Source organism: Halichoeres trimaculatus, unplaced genomic scaffold (assembly GCF_033239565.1).
Source record: "Halichoeres trimaculatus isolate MK-OKI-2021-1 unplaced genomic scaffold, fHalTri1.1 fHalTri1_scaffold_4, whole genome shotgun sequence".
NCBI classification, from domain to species: domain Eukaryota; kingdom Metazoa; phylum Chordata; class Actinopteri; order Labriformes; family Labridae; genus Halichoeres; species Halichoeres trimaculatus.
The window spans coordinates 22030254-22047195 of record NW_027437182.1 but is presented as its reverse complement, the minus strand read 5'-3'; the positions used below and the strand labels follow the sequence as shown (position 1 = coordinate 22047195).

The following is a 16942-nucleotide window of genomic DNA, read 5'->3' as shown; positions in this document are numbered from 1 at the left end:
GCAATCACACGGGACTCATTTAGCTGTGCTTGAGATTAAACATAGTAAGACAACTAAGTTTAATGAGAGCCCGATAGAGCAAAAGTGTTTCTGTCAGCTCCTGGTGTTACAGTTTAAAGGGGACATGTGTGAAGGAACTAAATGACTTGTACTGAGGGCAGAAATGCTTTACAGGCATCCTAGTCTGGCATAGTGAAAAGGAGAAACAAGCATGATATGGCCCCTTTAATGAAGAGCCCTTAAACTGGAGACTTTCAGCTTATTATTTGGCTCACGTATGTAGTTCTCAGGTATGTCCCGGTTTAGTTTTTTTCATATGTCATATTCTATTTTACATCAGAAATTGGAGATTCACAAAGCCCCAATCAAGGCTTTGTCATGCTTGTCTCCTTTCAAGTATGATTCAAGAAATGTATATGCAGTGCAATAAGCTACTCAAAACCATCACTCAAGAAGCATCCATGCAACCAGGCCAACTGGGGGGTTGCAGGAGTAAAAGTTCCAGGAACTACAAGTAGTAAAGACCTTTAACATTTACAATTATTAGAGGTGTCCCAGTCCGATATTGATAACGGATATCGGTCTGATATCAGCAAAAAAACAAGTATCGGTATCGTATCGGAATGCATCTAAAATCTCCGATATAAGCAGTTTCTGTTACCCATTGGTTAATAATAAATGGGTCAGTTTTTCCTCATACCTACTGTTGCTGACTACTGTTCTTTGTTTGAATAATATCACTTAATCAAGCCTTTTCTGACATGACAGACATACTACAGAATAAGTAATAAAAGTATGCATGTTTAATGCTGATATCGTATCGGATGAATATCGGTATCGGTCAATACTAAATGCTGCAGTATCGGTATCGTATCCAAAGTGAAAATGTAATATCGGGACATCCCTAACAATTATCAAATGATTTCCCCCTCTATGGGTGTACTGTATTGTCATCTTTCTGCTATACAGTCTAGAGTCTGTCAAGTGTGGCTTGTAGCAATAACTACTGAAATACTTCTACTTACTGTAAAATTAATAGCAGGAGGCAGTGAATATGAAATATCATTTTTAATATGCAAGTTTCAAAGCACACATGTTCCTGGAGTAAAATTAATAAACATTGCAGTTAGTTAAAAAAAATAGTTTTTGAGAGAGCTGATCAAATTCAGAAGACAGGGCTGCATGGTGCTTTGATACTGACACAAGACAAAGCAGCCGCTGGAAAAAGCAGAAGAGCGAGCCGCTGTGGGCTGAAAGAGAAGAGCATGACTAGGTAGAGGAAGGAGGAAAAGGGTTAGCATGGAGCTAGAAACAAGTCTGTCACAACAACAAACAACTGTCTCACAGGGACAGTGGATTGGAAATGACGGTTGCCTCAAAATATAAACGGCCCGGCTCTTTCTAGGGTGAAAGCAAACAAAAGCCCCAGTTTATGTTCGAGGATTACCAGTTTTTGCGATTTATGCACGCCTTTGGTGGGGATGCTCCATGTGAACACAGTAGCTGCCTCAGTTGGGCCACCCCAGTTACCAAAGTCTGTGCACGCCTCTGGTTAGCTGCCCAGAGCAGAGTCTGCAGACAGCTGTGAGAGGGCCATCAGGGACCTAGTCAACAGAACGTCCCAGAACCGACCAGAATATCTATCAGTGTGCAAGGACCACACGCACTTAGCAAACGGGCTCCAACTGCTGTTCCTCGTTTGCTCCGTTAGCTAGCTTAGCTCAGTGAAGGAGCGCGTGATTTATTATTATCAGCTTTATATCGGAGAGCTGCTGTCGGTGCTTCACGTGGGCGGGGGAAACTAGAGTAAAGGCTAAAGCAAACCTCTGCATCCTCCAAAACCACTCTGTCTTAAACCAGGACCAGAAACATTGGGACCGATACTACACCCCACCCACCCACACAGTTTGATACAGATGTGATTGATAACGGAGCATCCCGAGTTTGAAACCAAGCACACCCCAGCTTAACGACTGTTGGCTAGCCGTTAGCCGTTAGCAGGGAGGGATTGTGCGTGTGTATGAGAGTGTGTATGTGTGAGTATGAAGTTGGAAGGATGTTGGTGTGAAACTCACCTCAGTGCTTTGTCTTCTTTCTTCCTCTGGTGTTCTGTGTGTGGGAACATTAGAGGCCACAGCACACGCACAGAAACAAACACACACACAATTGTTTACAAGCTAACAGTTTTGGGCTAGCAGACAGGCGGTGCTCCTCTCAGCTGTGTTGTGTTTTGAATGAGGACCGACGGGACGCTCGGCTAACGGGCGGAGCTTCAGTCCGCCCTTCATCGTCCTCCTACTTCTCCTCTTCACAGCGGCCAACGTAAGCCTGAGTTTTATGAACACGTGCACTTTATTTCAGGATTAATCCGTGTCTCCCCGTGTTACTCGCACAGTGCCGGGTTAATGTCAGGTACCAGAGCCCGGTATGAAAACAATAATGCTGCTGCGCGGTCTGAAAAAAAAGGCGCAAAGTCCATGTTTATGACGCGTCCTCCCTCTAGCGGACAAGTTAAACGTCACAAGAGAGGAAGACAGGTTCCCAACAGCAAAAAGTTTGTACACGGCTAAATGTTTTGGACCTCAAAACTTGGAGATGTGTAATGGGAGAGTTTACTAAACAATCAAAATCTAGCCAAGAAAATCCACATTTTAACTTTTTCTTGTAAAATATGACAAAGGAAAGCAGCACCTTTTTTAGAATCATTAAAAAGATGTTCATCCAATTTGAGGATTTTAAATAGTGCAAACAAACTCCTGCAGACTGTCAAAGATCTATTTGTAATGTTTTGGTAACATCTGATTAACAGTGATGTACCATTTATGCTACTTGTATTCTTTAAAGTGGAGGTTAATTGTTTTTATTGACTGATTCCTGCCCGTCATTCCTGTCTCTTGAATTACTATGTGAAATATTGTGGTCTAAGCTACCCCTGGCCACCCCTTTGCAAAAAGGTAGACACACAATAGTTAAATAAGGCATTTGAGCTTAAGAAATTGTTTTCATACTGTGCTAAAGAAGGAGTCATCACTGGGGGGTCAGAAGATATGAATTCCCAACACAACAAAGCATGACATGTAATCTTAGCAGGTCCAACATCTCTATGTTTGTCAGTTTATTTTCTGTCAGTGTTATGCAAGTGGTGACATACCCGTAACTAAACCTGGGGTTTAAATGTGTCTAAGGAGTTAATTGGTGAAGTAGAACCTTATATTCACAGTAAAGAACCCCAACTCTCCCCTTAAATGAGGCTCCATTGCATCTCCATGGATGTTATTTTTTTGTGTTAAAAATGTCAATTTTTGTAAATATTTTACTTTGTTTTATTAGCGGCACAAACAAGTCAAACATGCATTTCTACTTGCAAAGAAAGGTAATTTTTCCCTGAACAAAATGTCAAAATAACTCTTATCACATTCAAAACACTGAAACTTCAGTGTACTCCACAGCTGAGAAAGGATTTGTCATTTTTATTATTGTCCCTGCCATAGTCAATCCATTGTACCTCCCCTCTTTATCAGTCTTGATGTGCAATGTATGTCAGAAAAATGTTTATATTTTCATTTTAGTACTTTTGTTTGCAGTTTGTTAACAAATGGGCAGAGAAGTTTGTAAGTAATGATTGAGAAGGTACCATCCAACAAGGGATACTGAAGTAAAATTCAGTTTCTTCAACTGGTTTGTCAAGGGTCTGTGAAAGTGTTTACACTTGGTAAAACTTTAATTTCAGACACTTTGCTCTGCAGAGCTTCATACACCTGTAGTATCCTCAAACATCAGTTCAGTTTAAGAATATCTTGTTTTCAGGAACAGCTGTTACAGACTAATGAACTTGACAATAAACATATCCATAAAAATATCTTGTGAAAAGCTGATTAAAGCTCCTGTGAGGAACTTTCAGGTTGTGTTGGCACCCCTTTTGGCCAAAACTTTAAACACTTCTCTGTTACTATTACTACTGTTCCCTCTGCCCATCTTGTAGTGCTTATTGGATTTCAACAAATGTATTTACACTGTGAATCTTTGCTGTATAAAATGTAAAAAGTTGGTTCACTTTGTAACTGGTGTTCTCTTCACAGGAGCTTTAAACTTGATATCATCTTTGTAAGTTGTGTTTTTACCACAAATCATGTTTAAAGTCACATGTTAAATAATTGTATTACTTTGATATACACGTTGTCTTCTCTTTATTTGGCCATAATTAATATTTAAAGCAGATCTCACTATCGACACTGAAACATCACTAGAGAACACCCCCTTGGTTAACAACTCTCTCCTATATCTAAACAGGTTTGTCTGGACATACACAAACTCACACACACAGATAATCCTGTTTCTTTTAAAAATCTGATGTAAATCAAAGCATGTCAGTTTCAGTTCACACTCCAAACTTCAGCTGCCTCTCCTTCTCTAATCCATGCAGCTCTCGGGCTCTGTTCTTTAGCTCCTCCGCTTTCTTCTCATCCTTCTCTGTACCATCTCCCAGTTTGTACATACGACTAGCATTAGCACAGCCCCATACATGTCCCAGCTCACACGCTCTGTTAGCATACTGAAGGGCCAGATTCATATTAGGTTTCACGCCTTTAGAGTTCCCCTCAATGTACAGAGCACTTAGGTTAAAGCAGGAGGGGGCGAAACCTCCAGCACAGGCTTTTTCGTAGTACTCCCTTGCGGCTGTGAGGTCTGGTTCTCCACCCATGGCTCGTCCATCGTGGGCTAATAGACCCACGTTGTGACAGGCGTCTGTAGACTTCTTCCCTCCAGTTTTGCAGGAACGCAGGAAGCAGGAGTAAGCCGTTTTTAGACACTCTGTCACTCCTCCTGGTGGGAAACAGGCACACTCTCACATGAATAACAAGCCCGTACAACATTCAAAGACTCTGTTACAGATGCTGCATGAAGTATGCTTCCCTGATATCCCGTGATATCTCATCTGAGTTTTTATTTGTCTAAGTGGCAACTGCTCTCATACATGCTGAATAAACATTTTTTGACAAGCACTAGATGAGGACAGTCTGTAATGTGTCTCCCATTCCTCTTTTTCTCTGCAGTATTCTGGAAAGCTTGCAGTAATTTCTGGGGAAGGGCTGCATGTGTCAACAACGCAAAGATAAAGTCTTTATCTTCTCCTAAATTAGTTGTTTTGATTAATTAGTGTAATATGTGTGTGGTGTAGAAAGACAGTATACAGTAAAAGAAATATTAGGAAAAAGTAATTAAAAAACATAAACGAATGCATTATGAACACCATTTAGCCTTGACCCAAACTTTTAAATTTTCCCCCAGACTTTTTGTGAGGATTATTTACAAAAAGTAAATTAAAAAAAAAAAAAAAAAAAGGGGGGGGGGGGGTGTCTTTGCACGTCATTTTAATCCCAAATAGGAGAGAGAATGTCAATTAAGAAAACACAAAATGAGTTTAATAATTATCATTATTAAAGTTGTAGTAGTAGTATTTAACCTTGCAGGTTACCTTTGCCTGTCACGTGGTACGCTCCAAGTTTGTAGCAGCTCTCTCCGTGTCCGTATGTTTCACAGTTGTGTTTTAGCACCTGAGCTGTGCCTTCATAGTTTTTCTTTACACCTTCCAGGTAATCCGCGAGCCTCTGACAACCTGGCAGAATTAACATAAAACGGATATTACTTACACAAATAAAACATTGTACACATGCAGCAGATGAGTGGTGTCTAATCTAAGAGCAGCAGTGTGTGTGTATCTGTTACCTTCAGGGTCTTTCTCTTTGTAGCACTGGAAGCTGTACTCCACCCCAAGATTATCCAGAAACTGCTTCACCTCCTTCTCATCCTCAAAGTTGATCAGTCCGGCCATCTCTCTGCTGTCCCACTAAAACACACCAATTACGTGAAGACTAAACTCCTCATCCACACCGCTGCTCTGACCTTGATCAATAAATCAAACAGCGACTGATAAATTATGTCACCGAATTAAAAAGAGTAACACGTAATAAAGTAAGCGTGCAGTTCTACTTAAACCACACGATTTTTCTTAAGTAATCTTTTTTCTACAGAGACATATTAACTTCAACACGCGACATTTCTCCTCCGCTATGCTTCCTGCTTTCATAACCGTTCTCTCCGGGCTTCCGTAGTCCCGCCCCATCACTGATGTAGTTCCTGTGCTGTGACCCGTGTTTACCGAGTGTGTTTCTAAAACGGATCCGTCAGCTCACTGTACGGACTCTCCTCAGCTCAGAGTCTTTTCACAGCTGCAGAGGTTTATTTTAAGATGACTTCAGCACACACACTGCGACGTCACGGCGTACGGAGTGACGTCTCTCAGCGGAGACAACAGCAAGTGAGCTAGCTGCGAGCTAACGTTAGCCGCAGATAGTCAGTGTGTTTGCTGTCAGACAGGTGAGAACAACAACAACAGGCCGCTGCTCAGGTGAGCATAGCGAACAGGCTAACAGGCGAATCCGCGTCGGAGGAAAGTCCAGGTTAAACCCGAGGAGTGAAGCCGAGAGCCCGGCCTGCAGGCTGCTGAACACGGTGAGCTTCACTCTGTTATTGCCTGCCCAGTCAGTACACCTGGCCTGAAACACACCTGGACCACTGCACGTAGTCTTCATCATTATAATCGGCAGCCCCATGTAGCAAAACTGTTAGCTGCAAACAGTTTGTAACGGGACAGTTCTCATTTATACTAACGCACTAATCCAGGTAGAGAACTGTAGATCTAGATAAAGGCACCTGCACCGGCATGAACAGGACCGTGTCTGACAGACTAACCCCCCCCCCCGACACCGGAGGCAGTTAAATTTTGCTCACAGCCATTCGCAATTTGGCCCAAACAAGACAGACATTAAAACAACACAGAGGGTCATGACAAACACAAAAGACGTTTTTCTTGTATTTTGAAATTACACTTAATACAAAGTCTGTGTGCTTCTTTGAGTGTCATTTAATTAATAATAATAATGATACTGTAATTACAAAGATAATAGCGTGCTTCAAAGTTGGAAATGGAGCTGATAAAATGATAAGAAAACAGATCAGTCAAGCCGTAAATTAATCTCAAGAGCAAACAGAAAACAAACCAATAAAACCAAAGGTTGTCAATGAAAGTGTGTCTTGAATAATGCTGTATAATGAACTGACTCTGTAGGCCTGATCTCCTCTGACAGTTTGTTTTAATATGAAATGAGCTCTGGCAGGTAAAGCCATATCACATTTGGGCTACAGTCTGGACCTCTGAACAGCCAGTATAGCTGTACCAGGGGATCTTAAACAGGACCAAAAACTAGGAAATTTAGGGAAGGGCACTGGTCTGTTTTTCGCATTGGACACAATGAAAAGAATCTTAAAATGAACAGACAGCCAGTGGAGATGAAGCAAAATCGGGTGATGTGGGCACAATTATTGGTTCTGGTTTAAAGTTGAACTGCTGTATTTGAAATTGTTTAAATGTGGTAGATTGATGTATGAGAATTGCAGGAAGATATAAAAACATGAATGACTTTTAAGATTTTGCTAACTCAAGGGACTTAAGCTCTGCTATATTCCTGAGCTGATAAAAACTTAGGATAAGTAGTGATTTTGGAGTATTTGTGAATAACTATTTTGTAATGAAAATAAAAATGGTTGAAGGGACTATTACAAAAACAATTTACTTCTTAGTTGTATTTACCAGCCCTAGGTTGTAGTGTGATATAAGCATATAGCCAGATAAGTGATGTAAGCATCTGAAAGATGTTCTCTTTTTGCCATTAAATAACAAAAAAACTTTTTGATTGACTCTCAGTGATTTCAGAACCCCTGCCTGTATACTACACTGCTGTTGCAAGTGGCTGTGTGTTGTGTTGTATTGTACCTTGAGTTTCCCTTTACTAAAAAGACAAATAAATGTGTCAGATGTTCCAGGACGAGGCCTCCCCAGCAGCTCTGACCGACCTGTGCCTGACCTACGTGAGCCAGAATCTGGACTGGTTCTGTGTGAAGCGGCCCGATGGATCGCTGTGCTTCAGAGAGGCTGTGCTCTTCCCTCAGGAGCTGGCAGACCAGCTGCTCGCCAAGATGGCTTCTGAAGGTAGACCTGGAGAGTGAGGAGAACAAACTGAACTGCATGTTAGATCTCTCCACTGCAGAATATCTGACCCAAATGATTGCTGGGGTTAAAGCAAGTGCTAGGTTGTTATAATGATGCAAAGTGATGTTGTTCTGTTCCTCGATGAAAGACTAAGAAAGACCCTGAGGAAAGCTGCTGACTTTTATGGAACTGATCAACTGAATCCCTGCCAGCATAAAACTAACTCACAATAATCATAAATGATTCTGTAATAAACCTAAAATAATTATAACACAGCATGCCTGAATAAGTGTATGCAGAACATAGCACAGTGTGAGCACAAAGCCTGTTGTCCTGAGGTAAAATCTCTGCAGCTCCTTTTCCTTTTCTCTTGGAGTCTCTACATTACAGGAACATTTGTGCTGACTTAATCTTTCCCTGCAGGTCTGCTGAACGACAGCACAGTGGGGGTGTTTCGTACCTGCGAGTACCTGCGTCTGAGACGGGCATGCGTCCGGACAGCTCGTATCTCTGCAGAGGCTTTCCAGAAAGCTCTGTGTCCTCACAGGCTGCTAGAGCTGGACGCTGCCAGAGTCAATGCAGATCTCACCATCCCGGATATCCTGCAGGGCCTGGCCACCAACAAGTACTGTCAGGTACGGTGAGAATGTGAGGAGACCGCAGACACTTCCTCTCTGTCCTATAAAGAAGTGAGAGCTCTCACAGCGTGGCTTAGACTTCAGATTGTAGGCTGAATGTCTGTGTTTAAAAGAGATGTCCAACATGCCTTCTCTCTCAACACTCACACATGTCCACGTAATACATCGAGTAGGCAGATCTGTTTTAGCAGCATTGATGGTGAAATGCTCCTGGACTCCAGAAGTTTTAGGACAAAAAGTGTTTTTTATCGCTTTATATTGTTTTCTGTCACTTCCTGGTTGAAGTAATATGTGAGCAACTCTCAGCAGAGATGGTAGGGCTGTGAGATGGCTCACTCCTCCAAAACTCAGCTCTTTAATGTTATGTTGTGTTTACTCAGGTTGAAAAATGCATTCAAAGGCAAAACTGACTGATTATGTAACATGTCATTGGCAACTTCTTTCATTGTTTATTTTAACCGCAGGTTTTAACATCCCAGTCTAACACAGTGTGTCCCTCTTCTCGTAGGAGTCCCTGCAGCGGCTCGTCCTCACTGGACTCACCATGTCGTCTCTGGAAGAGCCAATCAGACACAGGTTCAGCTCCCTTCAAGGCCTCCGCTCGCTCTCTCTGGCGAACGTGGACTTCTATGACTCGGGGCTGGAGGACGTGTGTTCTCTACCTCGTCTGGAGAGTCTGGATTTGTCTAACACGTCAGTCACCAACCTGAGCCCCCTGCTGGGCCTGAAGGAGCGTCTGCGCTCACTCACTCTGCACCAGCTGAAGAGGCTGGAGATGAGTACGGCTCAGCTGCTGGGAGTTATAGGTCAGCTGGATGCGCTGCAGGTCAGAGCGATAGAGCGCCATCTGTTTTTTATTAGTAGCTGGAGAGACAGCTTCATACATCCAGAAATGTTCCAGCTGAGACACCGAAAATCTCAGTCTGCTGTTTAACCTGGGGTGTTGGTGTGTGTCTGTGTGTGCAGCACCTGGACATCAGTGATGACAAACAGTTTACCTCTGACGTGGCTCGCCAGCTGCTCGGCCAGCCGGGGATTCTGCCCAACCTCGTGTCTCTGGACGTGTCAGGGAGGAAACAGGTGCGTGTGGGTTTGAGTCTTTGTTGTGTATTATCGTGTGACTGTGTCAGGTTGAGCACAGCCTTTAGAGACACTAGGAGTGGGAGTAAAAAATCAAAAATCGATGTAGCTGGATTTTTTGTATGGTAATATCAAAATCAGGATTCTTTGTTAAAAAATTGTTGTTTCTATTTCATATTCAAATTCTTCGTTTCAGTCTTTGTTTATAAACTGGATTTAAAAAAAGGTACCACTTTTCTCCAGCAGAGGGTGAAATTCTTTCTCTCTGACTCACCTGGTGTGCATTTTATGGTAAAATATGGCTCCTGATATAGTCTGTAGAGATTATCCTCATCATTTAACTTTTTCACATGGTCTGGTGTAAAGAAAAGAAAACTAAAAATTGCAAAAATCGTAAATGTCAAAGAATCCCAATATAAATCGAATCTTTACCTGAAAAATTGTAATAGAATCAAATCCTATCGTCCCGACCCTAAGAAACATGTTGTTGTCCACCTTGTGTCCCAGGTGACAGATACAGCAGTTAAAGCGTTTGTGGAGGACAGACCTGGGATGACCTTTGTTGGACTTTTGGCCACAGATGCTGGATTCTCTGATTTCTTGTCTGGAGAAGGAAATCTAAAGGTGTGTTTATGTTCTTACATCAGTCTGTGCCATGTGTAGGAGATCAGGTGAGCTGCTCTAAACAGAGTGATGTTTGTGAACAGGTAACAGGAGAAGCCAATGAGACGCAGATCTGTGAAGCTCTGCGTCGTTACAGTGAGAGGGAAGGATTCGTGAGAGAAGCTTTGTTTCACCTGTTCAGCCTGACGCACATCATGGAGACACCGCGGCCTGACATCCTCAAGGTCTGAACACAATTTTTACTCAGTGTTTCTGTTCAAATAAGCTCTCTCTATAAGCTCTCATGTCATTTTACGCATGTGGTTATAAAGTATAAAACCAGAACTCCTGGTGCACTTTCTTTGCAGCTGGTGGTGTTGGGGATGAGGAATCATCCTGCCACGCTGAACGTGCAGCTGGCAGCGAGTGCATGCGTCTTCAACTTGACCAAACAAGACCTGGCTGCAGGGATGCCCGTAAGGCTGCTGAGCTCTGTCACTCAGCTGCTGCTGGAGGCCATGAGGACATTCCCCAACCACCAGCAGGTACCGGCTCTTCTGCACTCATGACTCATCAGTTTTAAAGTCACGCAGCCTGTGTCTCATACACTGCTACTCAAAAATTATTCCAGCGCTTCAAATAAGATTTATTGACAAAACCTACAAACATTCAGCTGTGTGCAATAAAAAATCAAACGAAAACCACATCAGTAGCTCAAAGCAGCTTATATTTGATAGAGTTTTCTCCAAACTCAACATAAAATGATGCTTTTAAAGACGACTACAGTCTCAAAAAAAATTATTCAACCCTTGAAAGATTCCTTCATGAGGGGATGCATTAGAAGATCAGGTGATGTGTCAAGCACACCTGATGCAACTAATTAAAGGTGTGCTTAAGATTGTACATCAAAGAGGGTTTGTAGTTGTTGCATGTTAAAAATATCACAGTTTAAGTGTTTGTTTACAAAGTGACGGACAATATAGAGCCTCTTGTTTTGTAGCAGACAAGTTAAAATAATCAACTGTAAGGTGATTCATAAAACACAAAATGTGCTTCTGAATGAATGGCATTATGATGAGGAATGAAGGGGGAATGAGATGGATAAAACTAATAGAGATACACCGCCTGCTGCAGCGTTAAAAACTTTAAAGCTGAAGCTGCAGCTGGGATCAGATGCTTCATCTGATTTGCAAAGATCAGAGAGCTTCATCATTCAGGGCTGCAGATCTCGATGCGTAAAAGTGACCGAGGAAACAACCATAATAAACTCAGAGGTGTTGGGGAACTTCACAACTTCACAAAACTTCACAAAAGTACAACTTCCTGTTTTCCTCCCTGTGGATGTAGACGAGAGCAGCATACAACCAATGTAAAAATTATATGAAACCAGTGAGCTCTGGGATAACAACAAAAAACAGGAGATAATGTTAGTGATAATGTAATGTTGTCTGTATGCTGCATGTAAATGTAACACAAAAGAACAGAGGATTCAACTGATTGGAATGTGAACCAGACTTTTGCTGCACCGACTGCATTAGATAAAAATAGCAAATTTAACAATTAGGGATGCACTATTGGATTTTTGCAGATATCCGATATGCTGATATAGCGAAACCCCTTTTGGCCGATACCAATACCAATAATCACAAGTTTGTTTGTTTTTTTCACTGTAAAGAAAGCTAAGTCTATCCTGTACTGGAATTTATATGTTGCTCTTATTGTGACGGTCTTATTTGTTTAAGAAACACACAGAACAAGACAAAATACATTTGATTTAACCATAAATAAGAAATGTATTATTTTTTCAAACTCAAGACATTCAGTATTGAAATACAAAAAAATAATTTCTTTAGATCACATTAACTTTAAATGTACAATGCATTTTTAAACATAACCAAGTTGCATTTGATTATTTTAGAGCTACTGTAACAACCTGGTGACAGACACAGAGCTCTGCAGTGCAAATAAATGAAGTGCTACATTTTATTTAAGGAGCTTATTTTTCAGATGGAAAATAATAATAATCCTAACTGAATAGCACCTTATTGGCTGTGCATATCAGCAGTAATTTTGATATCTGCCGATACCGATAAACGTGTTTTTAAGTTTTTACTGATACCGATATTGTGCCGATATCGTGCATCCCTGTAAACAATGCAATCTTTATTTTTTAGAACAGCTCAACCACAAAACTGAAAAACACATAAATTAACTCTACGATGTAAACAACACACACATGTGCAACAATTTAGATTTAGGCCTTTTCATATATTTATTCTTAAAGGCAGATGTTTATTTTTGAAACTTGAACACTGATTGCGCCTGCTGTGCTTCTTGCGTATGGTCTTGCGCTCTTATTTTCTTATTTCATGCCTGTGGGCTCCCCTGGGAAACTTCTGTTCCATGACACAACCCTATGAACTCTGGGTAATTCCTTCACACTGAGTCTGCAGCTATGCCACTCACAGAAAAGGTGTATGAGAGTTAAGTCTGCATGAGGAACCAGCTGCAGAATCAGGACAGCTGTGTCCCTGCAGAAAAATGATGTGCTGTTACTGTTATGCACCAAAATGCATCCTATGAAATATGTAAATGAGAACAGCAGATGAAATTTTACCTGTTCAACGCTATCTGTCTGTCTACAGCTTCAGAAGAACTGTCTGCTGTCTCTGTGCAGCGATCGCATCCTGCAGGAGGTTCCCTTTAACAGGTGAGGACGAACTCAGTCTACTGAAGTGACATCAGAGTCATTTCAACACTCAGGATTTTTCTTAAAGGTTTTATAAGATACATGAAAGCATACATTGGAGAAGCTAAGATTTTTCCTCCTTGTTCAGGTTTGAAGCAGCCAAACTGGTGATGCAGTGGCTCTGTAACCACGAGGACCAGAACATGCAGAGGATGGCGGTGGCCATCATCTCCATACTGGCTGCCAAGGTAGATCACTGTCATTTATTTCATCAACCTGAATCGTTTTCCTGTATAACCTCTTTAATCTTGTTCTTACAGCTGAGCACAGAGCAGACCGCTCAGCTGGGAGCAGAGCTGTTCATCGTCAAGGTACCGCTTCCTCACACTCTGCTTTCTTTGTCATTAATCTATTCTCACAAAAAGTTGGAATAAAAGTCACTCTCCTCCTGCAGCAACTCCTCCAAATCGTGCGTCAGAAGGCCAATCAGGGCGTGGTGGACGCCACGTTAAAGTTCACCCTGAGTGCTCTCTGGAACCTGACCGATGAGTCACCGACCACCTGCAGACACTTCATTGAGAACCAGGGCCTCGACCTGTTCATCAAAGTCCTGGAGGTACATACTCGCACACAATCACACACACTTCAGAGTTGTGGTCACACATATGAACATCTTCACCTGCTCACTCACAGTTTTTTTTTCCGTGAGCTGGTGAGAGCAAAGTCAGAAACAAGCTGGGTGGACTTTTCCTCTGTTTGTGTTCACACATGCAGCCCACCTTGATGGGTTTAGGAAGATTTCGGGAAGTTTGTTTTTGTGTTAGCACAGCTCACGTTTGTCCTCTGGACAGGCTGACCAACTGTTTTTCTCCCACAGTCTTTCCCCAGCGAGTCCTCCATCCAGCAGAAGGTTCTGGGCCTGCTGGTGAGTTCACCTCTCTTCTTACTGCTCAGATAATCTGGCTTTATTCCTAGAGTGAGCCTACATGTGCCCTCTGCCCCTCTGTGTGCCTGTGTGTGTAGAACAACATAGCTGAAGTGGGGGAGCTGCACGTGGAGCTGATGGTGCAGAGCTTCTTGGATCACATCAGCACTCTGCTGCACAGCCCCGAGGTGGAGGTGAGCTACTTCGCTGCAGGAATCCTGGCTCACCTGACGTCTCGTGGAGAGGACGCCTGGACACTGAGCCCGGAGCTCAGAGCGTCTCTGCTGGAGCAGCTGGTAGGAACTGATACACCACACAACACACAACACACAACACAACACGGATGTGGTTTCTACTCCAGCACTGGTGAGAAGCTGAGCTGCTGTGTTTTAGATCAGGGCTGCCAACGGACATTCTGCATTGGTTGCACTGGTGTGCTTAACTTTTTTTTTTTTAGGTGCATCAGCACAAAATTTAGGTGCAGCCACATTTTTAATTGCACCACCTTAAATGCCCTTAAAGTCCCTTAAAAAGAAAATGTATAAAGTGTTTAAAGTGCTTCATGGAGCTAAAATGTAATATTTTAAACCCAAACATGAAGAAAAATAAAACATTTCCTTAACAAAGCACCTGTTCCTGAAGTGTTTCACTGAATTGAATTGACATTAATCCATTTTTCTTCATCGGAAGAATTTCTGATTTAAATTTGGTCAGCCGCAACTCGAGTGTTTCCCTATTGCCTTGCCTGTTTTGGGGGAAGTCTAAAGGTTTATCAAAATGATCAGGATTAAGTTTAAAGTAACAACAAACCACACAAAGTATGGATTAGATATGAAAGAGCTGAAAGTTTTCTCAGTGACTCATGGGATATTTGTGACATGTGCATCATAACAGCATGTAAAACATAGAGTTAGATGATAACCCGTCTCTGAACACTAGTAAATGATCAGTGGAATTGATTTTCTCCAGTAACTGTGTGTCTCATGTGCGCACAGTGGGGCGCACTCCGCCTGCACCATACAGATGGGAATTGTAAACGTGCATACAAATTAGAGCGGTGAGTCAACAGGACCACAGCCAATCAGAACTCTGTCTCTTTAGTTTAAACCACAGTACGACCCTTCCCTGAGTGTGAGTTCAGTCACAGACGAATACAGAGAGATGATGCACCCGCAAAAAAAGGTTTTCACCTGTCAGCGTCAGGTGCACCAGTGCAACCAAGAAAAAAAATTACACACTCTGTAGCCCTGTAGATGAGCTGTAACTTAATGATGATGATGACAGCACAGCTTCATGCTGCTGATGCAGACTTCAGATGTAAAACCGTCTCCTGCAAATGTGTGATCGAGTCTCTTCCCTGTCTCCTCAGCATGCTGTCATCACTAAGTGGCCCGCCCCTGAGTGTGAGATGGTGGCCTACAGGTGAGACATGAGCACTCTAAAGTGTGACATCTGAGCAGGTGGACTAACCTACTGTAAAAACTAATGCATTATTAATGTGTGTGTCTGCAGGTCCTTTAACCCTTTCTTCCCCTTGCTTGAGTGTTTTCACACCCCAGGGGTGCAGCTGTGGGCTGCCTGGGCCATGCAGCACGTCTGCAGTAAGAATGGTAAGACACACACTCTTCAGATATCACTGTGCTTTCATAATTTTAGTTTGCTAGTTCCTCATGCCCCCTCCTCCCCTGTGTGTGTGTGTATGTCTGCAGCGGCTCGGTACTGCAGCATGCTGCTGGAGGAGGGGGGCCTGCAGCAGCTGGAGCTGGTTCACACACACCCGCAGACACACAGGGACGTCCGGTTGCTGGCGGAGAGCATCCTGGAGAGTCTACAGCGCCACCAAGCACGCACCGGCCAGCTCTCACACACACACTGCAGCCGCCGCCCACCGCCACCCGCACAGTGACACCACAGTGACATCAAAGAGAGGCTGACTGCTGCATCAGGATCATCTCAGCTGCAGATGTCTGTTTTCTTCTTGAGCAGGATGACGGGTGCAGGATATTTTGACTGTGTCTGACACACACACACACACACACACATACACACTAATAGAATTTCTCAAAGGAAAACTGTCATTCTGTCCTCATACACACACACACCTACACACCTACACACTAACATTATTTATTTCTGTGTCTGTTTCAAAACAAAAATATTTAAGTGTTTATGGAAAAACTGAAATCATCCGAAGAACTTTAAGTTTGTGAATGTCACCTCAGCGAGAGCCGTGTGATCACTCTGTCGGTGTAACATCACGGTGTTGAACTTTGACCCCTGAGGTTCCCATGTCATGAGGATCCCTGCTGGTCTGAACGCATGTGGCTGCTTAAGCGTAGCATGCTGTCTCCGTCTGAATGTTCGGGTCTGCCTGCGTGTGCACAGCCGTGTTTACTGTGTTTATTGACCCCCCCCTGAAATCAGCCGCTGTTTCGATGGAACTCTTTCAACACACAGGATGTGACGTTGGGAAGAGAGAAGCACAGGGTGTCTGAGGAGAAGAATCAGTGAAGAGCTTCAGTCCAGACTCACTCAGACGATTGTTAAATATAAAAAAAACCTGACTGTGATCATGACAACACATCTGTCCAGAGGGATGTGTGTGTGGAGGTAGCTGCATGTCAAAGAGTGTGTGTGTGTCACTTGTACATAAGAGGGAGAGAGTACTCATATGTTTGCTGAGGATGCATGTAAATAAATTTACTGTTTGTTTTCTGCAAAATAACGAGAGAAGCTAAAAGAAGAGGAGTGTCTTGTCGTGCTGATGTTACGCCATCACAGGTGTCACAGGTGTATGTTAAAGGAAGCACAGAGAAGAAGAAGAAGAATGTCGATCAGTCCTCAGCTCGTCTCACACTCTGTTTCTGTAAATCAACTGATGATGTTTACGTGACTGAGCTCATCACAGGTTATCAGGCCCAGCTGTTCAAATGTAATCTGATGGGATTAAAACTGAA

General features: G+C 42.8%; 3 protein-coding genes across 4 annotated transcripts in view; 1 reads left to right on the top strand and 2 right to left on the bottom strand.

The window, feature by feature from the left end:
- Positions 1-2411, bottom strand: part of ralgps2 (Ral GEF with PH domain and SH3 binding motif 2) — a 91167-nt gene extending 88756 nt beyond the window's left edge. For both annotated transcript variants that reach the window (XM_074667990.1, XM_074667991.1), the window contains exon 1: positions 2076-2411. The gene's annotated coding sequence lies outside the window, so the exon portion shown is untranslated. The remainder of the gene's footprint in view (positions 1-2075) is intronic.
- Positions 2412-3248: 837 nt separating this feature from the next.
- coa7 (cytochrome c oxidase assembly factor 7) lies at positions 3249-6340 on the bottom strand. The gene is made up of 3 exons (XM_074667761.1): positions 5728-6340; positions 5477-5617; positions 3249-4824 (listed from the first exon to the last, which is right to left on the bottom strand). The coding sequence occupies exons 1-3, from the start codon at positions 5831-5833 to the stop codon at positions 4379-4381; spliced, it is 693 nt and encodes a 230-aa protein (XP_074523862.1). The 5' UTR covers positions 5834-6340; the 3' UTR covers positions 3249-4378.
- On the top strand, positions 6328-16034 carry zyg11 (zyg-11 family member, cell cycle regulator). The gene is made up of 17 exons (XM_074667760.1): positions 6328-6513; positions 7876-8050; positions 8474-8685; positions 9197-9514; positions 9655-9768; positions 10276-10392; positions 10476-10616; positions 10740-10916; positions 13017-13081; positions 13209-13308; positions 13381-13431; positions 13515-13676; positions 13938-13985; positions 14084-14281; positions 15355-15407; positions 15498-15595; positions 15695-16034. Exons 2-17 carry the CDS (start codon positions 7876-7878, stop codon positions 15889-15891), a joined length of 2226 nt encoding a protein of 741 aa, XP_074523861.1. The 5' UTR covers positions 6328-6513; the 3' UTR covers positions 15892-16034.
- Positions 16035-16942: the final 908 nt, after the last annotated feature.